At 44.7% G+C, this 14,321-nt stretch overlaps 1 protein-coding gene across 1 annotated transcript in view; it reads right to left on the bottom strand.

Annotated features, from left to right (window-relative positions):
• LOC110091488 (IgGFc-binding protein) overlaps positions 1-14,321 on the bottom strand; it is a 44,084-nt gene that overhangs the window by 6,974 nt on the left and 22,789 nt on the right. The window contains exons 9-16 of the mRNA XM_078379967.1: positions 12,292-12,871; positions 11,060-11,259; positions 9,874-10,015; positions 8,338-8,666; positions 5,989-6,562; positions 3,863-4,458; positions 2,026-2,590; positions 414-1,003 (exon numbers count right to left, since the gene is read on the bottom strand). Coding sequence (XP_078236093.1) covers positions 414-1,003; positions 2,026-2,590; positions 3,863-4,458; positions 5,989-6,562; positions 8,338-8,666; positions 9,874-10,015; positions 11,060-11,259; positions 12,292-12,871 — 3,576 coding nt within the window. The remainder of the gene's footprint in view (positions 1-413; positions 1,004-2,025; positions 2,591-3,862; positions 4,459-5,988; positions 6,563-8,337; positions 8,667-9,873; positions 10,016-11,059; positions 11,260-12,291; positions 12,872-14,321) is intronic.

Genomic DNA, 14,321 nt, shown 5'->3' with positions numbered 1-14,321 from the left:
CTTTCCCAAGAGGGTGGCTCCCCTTCCAACTCCATACATATGACATTTAACATGTCTGATGCTTGAATTCTACATTGATAATGGGGCAATGCCCTCCACTACTCTTTGGGGTAGCAGGTTACGTAGCTTAAAGAACATGGAGGGAGTGTTGGGGCTTTTTTTTCCCCTGACCCCTCCTACATTTGCTGCCAGAGGCAGCTATTGCTCCCTGCTTGATAGTAGAGCTGGCCTGAGGCTCAAAGAGATATCTACCTTTGGACAGGAAAGAAAAGTCTTTTCATAAATCAGTGGTTCCCAACTGTGGGTCCCTGCTGGATGTGGTGGCCATGATTTCTGGGAGTTGTAGTCCAGAAACATCTGGGAACTCAAAAGTTCGGAACTATAGCAATAAATGGACAAAAATTGGAACCTACCAGGACTTCCCAGGTCATGCCCTTCGCGAGAGTGAGGACATAACCGTGGACAGTGATTACCACCGTCTTTGACCCAACTTTGCCTTTTCCAAAGCTTTCATTCTCAATCACCACTGAAAATCTTGCAAGGCCAGTTTCACTGCTGCAGACTTTGGCCAACGTGTAAGAACAGGAACCTGGGAAGTTGAAGATCTGTCCATCAAAGGTCAGGTAGGTTCCTCCAATCACGCTGCATTTGCCACAGCCAATGGGATGGCAACCTTGGACACCATTCTCCACCCTGCATTCCTCTTGTGCCCCACAGGTTGTTTTGTGGCATTCCACTGCTCCATTGTCTCCGCACTGGCATCTTTCCTGGCAGGAAGGTGTGGAGAAGAACTGATCTCCCTTCTTATAGTACTTTCCCTGATATACACAACCGCAGTCCCCAATGGGGACGCATCGATCTCCACTCAGGACGAAGCCGGCATTGCAGTAGCAGCCTTCCCTGCAGGACATCTCACAGCCATCAGGAGCTGAGAGGCCATGGCAGGTGACAGGGCAGCCATTCCCACAGAGGTCATAGTGTGAGTTATGTGGGCAAGATGGACCTGGAAAAGAAGACCATGGAGACAGCTGTCACATCAATGAGGTCTATGCAAGGGTCCCCTGATTTGGTTTGTAGGCAAATTTGGGTCTTTGAAATGGATCCCAATTTGGTCTAGAGGCATTTGTGCCCTATGTGTGTCCTGGACTTGCACATTTGACTGGTAGCTTCCTATTGATGTGGATTAGAAAAACCAAATTCCCAGCATATGGGAATTGCCTGGTAGCAAACCTCTGAAGCCGAGATCTGGACACATGAAATTCAGAGCCAAAATAGATCTTCCAGATCTCAGTTAGCACCAGTTCCCTTGACATTTTTAGTCCAGTCGTGTCCGACTCTAGAGGCTCATCCCAAGCCGTAGAGCCAGCGCTCGTCCGAAGACAGTTTCCGTTGTCACATGGCCAGCATGACGAGGGAACACCATTTTACCTTCCTACCGAGGTGGTACCTATTTGTCTACTCGCATTTGCATGCTTTCAAACTGCTAGGTTGGCAAGGAGCTGGGACAAGCGGCAGGCATTCACTCCATCGCATGGATTCGATCTTGCAACTGCTGGTCTTCTGACCTTGCAGCACAGAGACTTCTGTGGTTTAACCCGCAGTGCCACAACGTCCCTGTTACTAGGCTCCTTTAAATTTTGAAGGTTTTTATAAAAAGTTTCACTTTTTTAAAAAAGCCAATTTCTGCCCCATCTACTTTGACTCCAAATCCATTTGTAGGTTTGCTTTGCTTTGCCCCAGGACTGAATCTGTCCATTCTGCTTTAATCTCAGCCTCATACAAACTGGTTCAAATCTGGGTGATTCAGGTAGTAGGTTGGGTTCTGACCAAAGCTAGTGCACAGTTCTTGATGCCAATGCCTGAATCTAGATTTTGTCTTAGAAAGAGTTGAATGACTAATTCTCCAGGTTGCTACTGACTTAAAGCAAACAAACAAAAAACACCAGCATGTTAAATGTGTAAAGATGCATTTAGCATCATGTCAAGGCCATTTATTCAGCACGTTGAATGAGAACCACTACTTACTGCAGAACGAAGCTGAGCGCCATTGCTCAATCTGGATGCCCTGAGCTTGGCAAGCTATCACGTAGGCACTGATGGCACTGCAGAGAGTGTCGTGGTGTCCCTTGGACTGACAGACATCAGAGACACAGTTGTCAAGGTAGGGTGCTGGGTCAATGGCATCATGGCACTGCCTGAATGGCCCATCCCTTTTGGAAAGGATCCCACAATACTGGTTATGTTGATAGGTTTGTTTCTGTGCTTCATTACACACTGTACAATTGCTTGTGCATCCATTCACACAACCAGGAGTATCTTCTATCTTCCAGCTTTCAGCAAACTGGAGAACACTGGGAGCTGGGAGCCCATCCTTCATTATCAGATCATCATCAGGTTCCCCATTGTCATTGCCACAGAAGCCACACACTGCGTTGAGATAGCTTCTGGGAACTGTGATGTAGATGAGTCTGTTCCAGCTGAAAGCCACCGTAAGATCAAACTTGGTCTTCACAAGGACATGAGTTCCACTGATGTAGGCCTTTACCTTGTCTTGATCGTAGAAAGGCAAGTCTACAAAGACTCCATCTACCTATATGAGATAAAAAGGATATTGTGAAATTCTTAGTGTAAAGGGCCCTTGTCAGGTCAGACCAGAGAAAACAACAGATTGACTTACTCTGCGATCCTAAACTGATTTACTAGGAAGTAAGACTTAACTAAACACATCAGGCAAGTAATTACTGAATATGTCAGCCATGTGAAAGTCTATAACAGTGGTTCTTAACCTTTGTTACTGGGATGTTTTTGAACTGCAACTCCCAGAAACCCCAGCCAGCACAGTTGGTGGTGAAGGCTTCTGGGAGTTGCAGTCCAAAACTCCTGAGTAACCCAAGGTTAAGAACCAGTGGTCTATAACACAGCAAAAGAACAAAGTGTGTGTGTGTGTGTGATCTGCATAAGTGTTGAAATTACATAAGTTAGATTCTAGATAATTTCAACATTTTTACAGCAATCTTTAAAGATACAGTTTTCTCATTATCCCCATTTTATTTCTAGGGATTTTGAGATTAAGAATAAGCTTGCCTAAGGCTTTAGAAAGCTGGCTGGGTAGCTCAGTGAGTTGGCATACTTGGCTGAAGAGAGAGAAGTCAATAGCTTAATTCTGCACTGTGCCTTCAAGAACCAGCCACAAAAGCTAAAATCCAAGGACTTAGTATAAACAGTAAATGTCGACTCTGCCAAGAAAAAGCTGAAACGGTGTCACACTTCATCTGTGAATGTTCAAAGCTATATATGATAGAGTTGCAAAATTACTATGCTGATCATTATGTATATAATAATAATAATAATAATAATAATAATAATAATAATAATAATAATAATAATAATAATAATAATAATAATAATAATAATAATAATAATAATAATAATAATAATAATAATAATAATAATAATAATAATAATAATAGTTGTCAGGTTTGACTGATGGTGAACCTTTTCAGGGTTTTCCAAGTAAAGAAGTGGTTTATTTTTCCCTTCTTCTGGGGGAGTCCTGGGATTGTGCAGTTTGCCCAAGGCCACACAGGCTGGCCCTTTCAGGATGTGCAATGGGAAACTGAACTTCCAAGCGCTCCTAACTCACTGAGCTCTCCAGCCAACTCATTCCCAGAAGAAGAGAATGGTAAAAATACTTCTGAGCAGTGCATACCTAGAAATCCCTTGAAAAGTCAGAATCGACTTTATGGCATGTCGTTATTTGTTGCTATAAAGCTATAGAATGAGTTTGCAACCAATGGTTGGGTTGACTCAGGGCCTTCCCATTTCACCTTTCACATTTGTAATCAGCTTCCCTGCCCCATACCTGGATGGATCGTGGATGCTCTTGGCTGATGACAATGGTCCTATTGTAGACTTCCATGGTAATTACGGAAGACAACGGCATGACTGCACCGCCCCGGCTGTTCTGGATCTTGATGGTGAATGGCGTGAGAGAAGGATCCTCTGAGCAGAGGCCAACCAACTGGTAGACACAAGTGCCGGTGAAATCATATCTCTTCCCATCAAAGGTGGCAAAGTGATAGCCGCCAGTCATGGCACAGGTGGCATAGCTGGTGGGGTGACAGCCCCGTATCCCGTCAACGGTGACACACCTTTCGCTAGCCTTGCAGCTGGCCGGTTGGCACACCACCATGCCCAGGCTGGGATCACAGCGGCAACGAGCGCCGCACTTCTCGTCAGCCCAAAATTCCTCCTCTGGCTTGTAGTAAAGGCCATTGTGGGTGCAGCCACAGCTCTCCACGGGGACACATTTGTCGGTGCTCAGCACATAGCCTTCATTGCATTGGCAGGTTTCGACACAGGGCTTAGAGCAAGCGGCGGGAGCAGACCGGTCAGAGCAGCTGGCCGGGCAGGCATTGCCACAGGCCTCGTAGTGACTGTTCTCTGGGCAAGATAGAGCTGGGAGGACAGACAGTAGGGAAGACTTTAAAACCAAAGCGATCAAGGACCAACATGTGTGTAATAGTAGCATCTCTCTGCTAAAGACTGAAGCAATCAAAGAGCATCCTAGCAAACTTTAGTTTTTGGACAATACATCCCAGAAACTCAGCCAGCATGGTTACTGGTTGGCTTCAAGAACTGGTAGGCTGTAGTCCAACAACATAAGGTTTCCAAGGTATGGACTGAATCATCTGTCACCTTGGAATATCCTCTTCTTTCTGGAATTAGTTTGTGTTTTGATTGCTTTCTCTTTTTCCTCCAACCTCCATTAGAGTAACAGCCATGTAAGGAATTCACTGCATGCTGGAGACTCAATTTTACTATTTTTTTTCCTTCTGATTATAACTATAGAGATGGTAACTGCAAGTGAACATTTACTATTTAAAGGTGCATCTAGAGATACTTTTTATTGTCAAAGGGTTATTGGTCTTTGTGTTTCTATAGTTTCTATAGTTTTTGCAAACTATAGGAATAACCAAATTCCCAACAGAAAACCATCTTACCAAAAGTCCCCAGCAAGGTTTTTATTTTTAAACATCGACCCTCTGCACATCTCAGAATTCCTTCAAATGTGCTGAATACCTCTCTTTTATTTCTTTGTGACTCTTTTTTGACTACTGATGATGGGATTTTTGTACTTCTTTCACTAAAATTCCCATAATTCTCTGCTCTGGGAGTTCTACCTACCTAACAGACAGACACCTAAATGTAGCTCATCTGGGAGAAAGGCCTAAAGCCAGACCTAGCTTTGCCCGAGCCTCCTCTTCCTGTCCTGGTGCCAGTTCTATCTATTGAATCTTCTCCTACCGAGGTCATGAATCTCCAAAAGAAAAAGGAGGCATCAGAATGTGAGGCCTTGCAAAAGAAACAGAAAGCTTCTGCTTTCCATGAAGAAAAAGAAAGTCAATAGGACCAGGAGGAATTGCCATTTACATTCGTAGCACTCACCAGCAGATTTATCTCTAAATTTGGTGCCCACTATGTTTTGGTCCCCTGGGGCAAACTCCAGATGCCCCACTCTGTTTATAGCCCTGCCTTAGCCTCTTGAGTGGGTTAGAGCAGAGGTCCCCAACCCCCGGGCCATGGCCCCGTGCTGGCCCATGGCCTGAGCTGGACCGGGCCACAGAGACAGACCTCCCACCACGCATTCCCCCTGCACAGCCTGTTTGCGCCTGCATACACACACCTGCACCCACATGAGCGCTCCCCCACCCCTTCACACATGCACACGAGTGCCCCCTGAGCACCACACCACCCTTTACGCATGTGCACGAGTGTGTGCATGCCCGCATGAGCGCTCCCGCTCCTTTGCACATGCTCACCTGCCCACACAAGAGCGTGCATGCTCCTTCGCGCATGCACACAAGAGCATGGGGGGTACCCCGCCTTCCCCAGCCGGTCCACGGGAATAAAAAAGTTGGGGACTGCTGGGCTAGAGCACAACACTAAGAACATTGCTTCTCTTCTGGTTAGTGGACCCGTACTCACCACAGCCGCTCTGTTCTCTCCACTCACGGATCACTACACCTTCCTTGCGGCAGCTGGTGGCGTAAGCATCCAGGGCTTGGCACAGGATATTCTTGGCCCCACCGTTCAGGCAGACATCGTAGATGCAGTTATCAAAGAAACGGTCCGGATTCAGCTTGGGGTGACATTCCCGGAAGGAACCTTCCTCCACTTTACTGATCAGCCCACAGAACTCCTCGCTTTCAAAGAGCTGCCGTTTGCTCCCCTCACACGTGGGGCAGTTCCCCTCACAGAAATGCCAGCAGAAAGGGTCACGGTCTGGCACTTTCCAGCTCCCGGCCCACTCCACCACGGAAGAGGTTTTGTTCCCAGAGAGGGTCACCATGTCATCGTCTGGGTTTTGGTTGAAATTCCCACACAGGCCACAGATGGCGCCGTAATAACTGCTGGGCAGAGTGATCTCCACCATCATAGTCCAGTCATAAGACACCACCAGACCGAAGTCTGTTTCCAGCACAGCTGTCAAGCCACTTTGAAAGAGCTGTATCTTCCCATCCTCCAGCGTCACAGGCAGGCTGGTGATGACACCATTCACCTGCGGACCAGGGACAGGATCATAAATTTAATCATAAAGACCCTTAATGTTTTGGAACCTCGTGACCTGTTGGAGCATCTGCCCTTAAGATCTTCTACCCCACGCCACCCAGTCTTCCCAGCCTTTGCTATTGTAGGTAGCTACCCAAGAGGAGGTCTGGAAAATGACCACTACAAACCAGGCCTTTATTGTGGTGGATACAATACTATTGGAGTGCATTGCCTGTTGATGTATGCCAGGTGCCCTTCCTCCTGACTTTTAAAAAGCTGATTAAAACAGAGTATTTTTCAAATAGAGCTTCAAGAACATCCTCCCCCTGTTTTGTTTCCTCGTTATGTTTAAATTCTATTTTTCACAAAGTTGTCACCTTTGGAGGTTTCTTTGTTGGAATTAGTTGTTTACTTTTGGTCAAGGTGGGTGGGCGTGGAGTTTTTAATTGTTGTAACCTGTCCAGAGTTGTGCCTTGACACTAAAGGATTGGTACATCCATCCATCCAGATCATCAGCTTTTGTTACAGAATCCCCTGCTGTTCAATTTTTTCCCCTGAAACTCTCAGCTTGGAACTACACCACTGCAGTAAATCAAGGAAAGTGTATTTGCCACAGGTTAATTGCAAACAGGTTTATAAAAACTTATAAACAAGTGGAGAAGTTGCAGCTCTTTTTTCTACGCTTCTTCCCCACCCTTGTTTTTTAATCTAGTATACTGCACTGTGGGTGGGCATGGACACCATCGCTGCAATCATGTTGAGGGCTGGCCATGATGTTGCATGACAGGAATGCTATGCCTTGCTCCTGCCCCCTCCTTTTCCAAGAATGTGGATGTGGAATTTGAAATACAGGCATGTGCGCAGGAAGGCACAAAGGGGGGAAAAATCGAAGGCATGACAACAATCGAACCTGTAACAACAACATGCCTTTGTACTGTGTACTATGACAGAAGTCACCGTGAATTCAGTCATTTTTTTCTGGAAAGTATAGTGTTGGCCTCGGTCAGTTGGCTTCTCCTTGGGCTGTTTATGGACATCAGAACCCCCTTCCCCCAAGGAATAAGCATGGGCAGATCAGTTAATGCTAGTATTAATGTTCATTGATGTCTGTTCTCTCGTTATTTCTGTTTTAAAAAATCTGCTAAGAACTGCAAGTTCTGGATACCGCAGCTTAAGAAATCTGCCAACTAAGTGGAACAAGTTCTGAGGAGGGCAACAAGGATGATCAGGGGACTGGAAACCAAACCCTATGAGGAAAGACAGAAATAACTTGGCATGTTTAGCCTTGAGAAAAGAAGACTGAAGGGAGATAGGATAGCACTTTTCAAATACTTGAAAAATAGTCAAATGCAAATGGTATAGAGGAGGGGCAAGCTCTGTTCTCAATCATCCCAGAGTGCAGGACATGTAATAATGAACTCAAGTTACAGGAAGCCAGATTTCAGCTGAATATTAGGAAAACTTTGTGACTGTTAGAGCAGTAGGACAATGGAGCCAATGACCTTGGGAGGTAGTAAGTACTCCAAACCTGGAGGCATTCAAGAGAAAATTGGACAATCATTTGGCAGATCTGCTTTGACTTGGATTCCTGCTTTGAGCAGGGGGTTGGAATTTATAGCTTCATGGGCCCTTCCCAACCCAGTTGTTCCATGATTCTATCATACTATGTTTTCCAGTCTGCACATTATGAAATCAAGGTGAGAATGCAGTTGGTGTGCTTTGAAATGAAAAAAATATGTGAAAATGAGCAAAATTACTATACAGATGCCATTGCAGGGGACTTACCCGAATTTTGCCAACTTCCTTCCTATGGATGGAGATGTTATACCCATACACGTTAATGTTTGTCAGTCTCACATAAGAAATAGCTTGGCTGCCCCGGTTATCATTCTTCTCATCCACAGTGAACGGCACCAGTGTGGCATCATCACCACAATATTTGGCAATGGTGTAAGTGCAAGTGCCCTGGAAGCTGAAGTCCAGCCCATCAAATGTGTGATAGTGCGGGTCTCCCCAACCATAGCAGGTCTCGTTGTAATCCGGAACACACCGTGGTCTGCCATTCTCCAGTTTACAGGTTTCTTTCGTCCGGCACTTCAGTGTTTTGCAAGGATCTGGAAAACGAAATGGTGGATTGGGCAGAGTGTTTGGAAACTTTCTTTCATTCCTTTTTTAAAAAATCACAATTCCTGGAATTTCCCAACCAGCTTGGCAACTAGATTTTCAGGCTTGCAATCCAAAAAAAAGAGGAAATGTTCCAAGCTCTAGTTGCGTGCAGCAACAGTCCTGTATAGAAAACCTTTCATAGATGACAAATCCTAGACCTTGGTGCTCATAAAAACAAGCTGATACACCATAAACAGAGTTCCTGAATTCATATAACTCTATGGTGTCCCTGTCGGAGGGGGGCAAATGCAAATGGTACCAGCTAGAGCAGTGGTTCCCAACCTTACATCCCCAGATGTTCTTGGACTGAAACTCCCAGAAGCTTTTACAGATGGGCACGGATCAGAAAAATTTAGATTTGTTTAGATTCGTGATTCATCAAGGTTGACAAATCACGAATTACAAATATTTTTCTCATTTTTTTCTGATGATGAATTGGTCAATTGGTTTTTTTAAATTTAAACACCTATAAAATGCCCTCTCAAGCACCTAGAGACACCAAATTCTCATGGAATCTTCCCTTGATTTTTCTCTACAAGCCTTGAAAGTCTGGTGAAGATTGGGTTTCTGTCTGAGTTAAACACCCACAAAGAGGACCACCCAGGAAATTTTCTCCCAGGCACTTAGAGACACCAAATTTGCAGAGAAATGTCCTCTGGCTCTCCTATATAATCCCTCCAGGTTTGGTGAAGATTGGGTTTCAGACATCCAAGTTATACACCCACAAAGTGGAACGACCAGGAAAGTGCCCTTTAGCTACTGGGGAAACCGAATCTTCACCAAATTCATAAGGATTGTAGAGGAGGGTCAGTAGAACTCTGCAGATTTTGGTGTCTCTAGGTACCTAGGGGGAACTTTCCTATGGGGGGAAGTATTTCTGGGTGTATAACTCACACATCTGAAATCCAATCTTCACCAATTTTGGGTAGCTTGTAGAGAAGAGTCAAAGGAAGATTTCCTGAAATGTTGGTGTCTCCAGATGCTGGGAAGCATTTTATCACCCAAAAAATCAACAAATAAAAATCCCTCTCTTGACTGACCTTAGCCTTTGTCATAGCTATGGGTGCTTTGGAGTAGCTAAGATCAGTAGCAAACTGAAAGTGGATCAGATAGATCATCAAAACACTCCCCCTGGAAATAACTTCCTGTACTCACCTTTGTTAACGCAGCTCATGATCCCATCCTGGACCTTGCAGATCTCATCACTGGAGCAGCTATGGGGCTTGCAGACGACCCCTTGGCCTGAGATGCAGCGACAGAGTTGCTGGCATTCATTCAATAGGATCTCCTCTTTGGGCTATGGGGACATTTTCCAAGGGAAAACAAACCATTAAATGCAATGGTGAGTTTTGAAAGGCAGTGCTCATTTTAACAACTCCCCCATGGTCAGTCCTAGGAGGACAGTCCCAAAATGAAGCAGCTGTTTGGCTATGGAAGCCCATTACAAACAGTCAATAATAAATCACTCCTTGAATAATCTTAACACACCAAACAACCCCTCTTATGGTTGTCATGAGTCAGAACTGAGTTGACAAGCCATATCAACAGCATATTGACCTTTCAACAACTTGCTCTAAGCTTTAGCTCCTCTGTCTCTCAAAAATTTTGGCACCCATATTTTTTTATATCATGTGCCCCTTTTGGAATAAAATGAAAGCATCATAAAAGAGCCTCTAGCCAACTCCACAACCAGAAAGGCTGGAGGAATGCTTATGTCTACTGAGTTCTAGAAAATGTTAATATAAGAGAAGAGCTAGGGAAGGGATACGTGCTGCATTGTAAGGTCCAAGAAAACCTTGGATAATTGCTACATTACAGTAGACAAAACTGTTGGGAGTTTTAACAATCTTGTATGCTGCCTCTAGTAGATGTGGCTGGGAGAGACCTTCCTGGGTGGGGTGACTATCCGGCACTAACAAGCATTCCTTCCCACCTCTGAATTTAAAAGAGAACCCTGCCTTTCTATTGAGTGTTCTTTTCCCTCTCTTCAGTCTCTAGGAAGTCAGTGTTGTTTGTTTGCTGTTGATCTGTTCATAATTGTAACAAAACATTTTTATTCTAACTCCTACAAATGTTTCAGTGCAAGTTCTTAAGACCTTAAGGGCAAGTTGATGAGAAAGGGGTGGACTATCTGAAGAACTTGTAGCGATTCTCCTCTGTGAGTCTCTCTACTTCTCCTCTGTAGAAGGAAGGTGTTTTAATTAGAAATTCAAACCCTGCAACAAAAGCAGGGCCCATTGGATCAATGACTTCATCCAGTATGAAAGCCTCTCCGCATATCTTCCAACTAGTGTAGCGTCTATCATAGCATTGTAGCACTATCTCCTTTAGGGGGCAGCACCTTATAATAGCTTCCATTCCCAGAGCATCCACAACTCTCGACTGTGACACAGCCAAGTCCGTCAAAGAAGAATCCGTCATCGCACTGGCAGCCTTCTGCGCAAGCGTCGGGGCAGTCTCTGGAGTCCGTGATTCGGGCACAATGAGCAGAACAGAGATCAGCACAGACTTCATAGTGGCTGTTTGGAGGGCAGCTCAGAGCTATAGGAGAGAGAAAGGCACATAGATAAAAAAATGTAGAACTGGCAGGAAAGAACTTTGCTGATTGTAAATATTGGGCCTGCCTCTTCCACAGGGCATATAAAATAGACACTGAGGGATGTGAAAGTCACTTTCATTACATTTCTCGGAGTCACACCAACATGCTCATCCTATCCTAGTTCTATATTTGGTTGCAAGACATCTTTTTCTTTCAGTACGAATCAATTTCTGTATCATCAGCGTTATCTTAGAACTGCAGAGCTGGAAGGGACCCTCTGAGTCTGGATCATCTTGGCTTTGCAGCCAGAGACCTAAACCACTAAGCTATCCAGCAGTTCATATTGGCACTCATTCTCCCTACAATATGAATCCGCACCCATTTTTTTCCAAATATTAGAATTTCTTTCTACCTTTCCCCCTTTCACTAAAGCATTTTTGTCTGCATTTTTAAAATGCATACCTCACAGCATGTGCTTTTCTCTTCCCTGAAATAACCGCAGATCTAGTATGTGTACAGACATCTATCACATTGTACAGTACTCTATCAAGCTCAAGAGCAGTGGAACAGATTCCCCTACTGTTCCTCCTGCGAGTAAAGCCAGCCTGTGTGGCCTTGGGCAAACTGTACAGTCCCAGGACACCCTTCCAGAAGAAGGGAAGGGTAAACCACTTCTGAGTATTCTCTACCTGTAAAACCCTGGAAAGTGTTACCATAAGTCAGAATTGACTTGATGGCACATTACTTTATATGTATATATTCTATTTATTTGCAAAGTGCTATTGAAATAGCAACAGAAGTTTTAAAAAAAACAACAACCCTCTTTCTTCCCTATTTTTTCTTTTCATTCTCCCTTCTTCTCTCCCTCCATCTTCCTTCCTATTCCTTTTACTTTTCTAGCTTTTGCAAGATGCCTTCTCCTCTCCAAAGTAAAGACTGACTCCCACCCCTTGTTTATCTTGATAAGGAACCCAGCAATACAAGATATAATCGTTGAAGCATATTGATTGGGAATTCAAAATCATGATACTCACGGCAGAAGGATGGAGTCCTCCAGGGTTGCACAGGGATTTGAGCCTCTTGGCAAGCAGAAACGTAGTTCTCAATGCTCTGGCATAAGGCCTGGCTGTCCCCGTTGCCCAGGCACAGGTCATAGATGCAGTCGTTGAAGTACACACTGGGGTCCACCTTGCTGTGGCACCTTCTGAAGGGGCCGTCGGAGGCCGTGAGGATCCCACAGTAGTTGCGCTGTTTGAAAACCTCCTTCTTCCTTTCTTCACAAACCGGGCAGTTGCTCCCCGAGCATCCGTCTGAGCAGGAGCCATCGGCCCCGGAGACGGGCACTTTCCAGGCGGCACCAAATGCAGCCACATCAGAATCCATCTTTCCATCAGGGAGCAGGAACTCATCATCCTTCCTCCCATTGTAGTTGCCACACAGGCCTTGCATCTGGCCCTGATAAGAGCCTGGGATGGTGACCCTCACGCGATAGACCAGATCATAGCTGACAATGAGTCCAAAGCCAGTTTCTATCAGGACTTTAGTGCCATGCTGATAGGCTCTAAGACGCCCATCAGAAAGAACTATGGGAAGAGACTGGAATATTCCATTGACCTGGTAGAAAAAAGCAGAAGGTGAGCAGGACATGGATTTTCATGAGACAGAAGCTCAGTGATAATTAAAAAACAAACCCTAACTTCCAGGACCATTGACCTCTGTTTCCACCACAGTCCCATTTCATACATGTGGTAATCAACCCAAGTTGATGTTTTTCTTAGGTTTTCAGGATCATACTGAGAATGGTTTGAGAGAACCCCCAGCTCATGAGTCAACATATCTGCAAAAAATATTTGGAAAGGGGATTCTTCTTGAACACAAGACATACAACGACATTCACAAGGCCATGCAGCATCTACCAATCCATTGTATACAAGCATGTCGCTGAAGCCCAACTCCAGGAACTCCCCGAACACTCAACATTTGTCTCAGAAGTAAAGGAGAATCTGCTACACTAGAGGACACCCATACTGGGTCCTCCATATATAACAGGTCCTCATTTTGGTGAAGAGTAATCCTTGATGATGCTTTGTTGTGTGGCTTCTACAACAGAGCACCACGTGCAAATATAAATGGACAGATCAGTCAATGAAAAGGTCCCTCGTTAGTGGCTTTCTTTAAGAGAACTGCAACCCGTTAAAATATTGCCCAGCTCCATTGTCATCAGAACATGCCACATTATACTTTGCCTTTGGGGATGGAGAACTAGCTCTCAATTAACATATAGCGTAGTGAGACTCATGTGTGTGGTGGTTAGGGTATGGATCATGGATCAGAAAGACTCAGGTCCAAATTCTCACTCAGTCTTGAAGTTTGTTAGAACTAGCCTTTTTTTTAATCTGGCTGCCTTACAGGGTTGTTGAAAATTAGAAGATCATGGGAAAACCCATGCTCATAGCTATAAATTATTGGAGGATGAGTGAGAGGAGAAGGGATAAAGCCAAGTATTAGTGTAAAGTAGAATAGATCCAATGAATCAAACAATGACTTAATAAGGCCATTCATTCTAGTTGGGACTAATATTTATTTATTATTTATTTATTTTATTTATATCCCGCCTATCTAGTCGCGAGGACTACTCTAGGCGGCTTACAACAACGTTAAAATACAATAAAAATAAACAACCAATACAAAAACAGGTAAAAGAGAAAAAAGACAATAAAGAGATAAGAAAATCAAAAAATAGTTTTATGAGAAGGCCTGCCGAAACATCCAGGTCTTTAATAGATTTTTGAAAGTGCCCAGCGAGGGAGCTCCGCGAATGTCAGGAGGTAAGTTATTCCACAGGCGAGGAGCCACCGCCGAGAAGGCCCTATTTCTTGTTTTCTCTTTCCGGGCCTCCCTCGGGGTTAGGCTCCTCAGCCTCACCTCCTGGCTCGCCCGTGTGACCCGGGTAGAACTTGGTGGGAGTAGGCGTTCCGCCAAGTATCGAGGCCCTAAACCGTTTAGGGCTTTATACGTAAGCATTAGCACTTTGAAGTCGATGCGGAACCTGATGGGCAGCCAA

Source organism: Pogona vitticeps, chromosome 9 (assembly GCF_051106095.1).
Source record: "Pogona vitticeps strain Pit_001003342236 chromosome 9, PviZW2.1, whole genome shotgun sequence".
NCBI lineage: Eukaryota > Metazoa > Chordata > Lepidosauria > Squamata > Agamidae > Pogona > Pogona vitticeps.
Note: the sequence above shows the minus strand (reverse complement) of the source record. Positions and strands in the feature narration are given on the sequence as shown.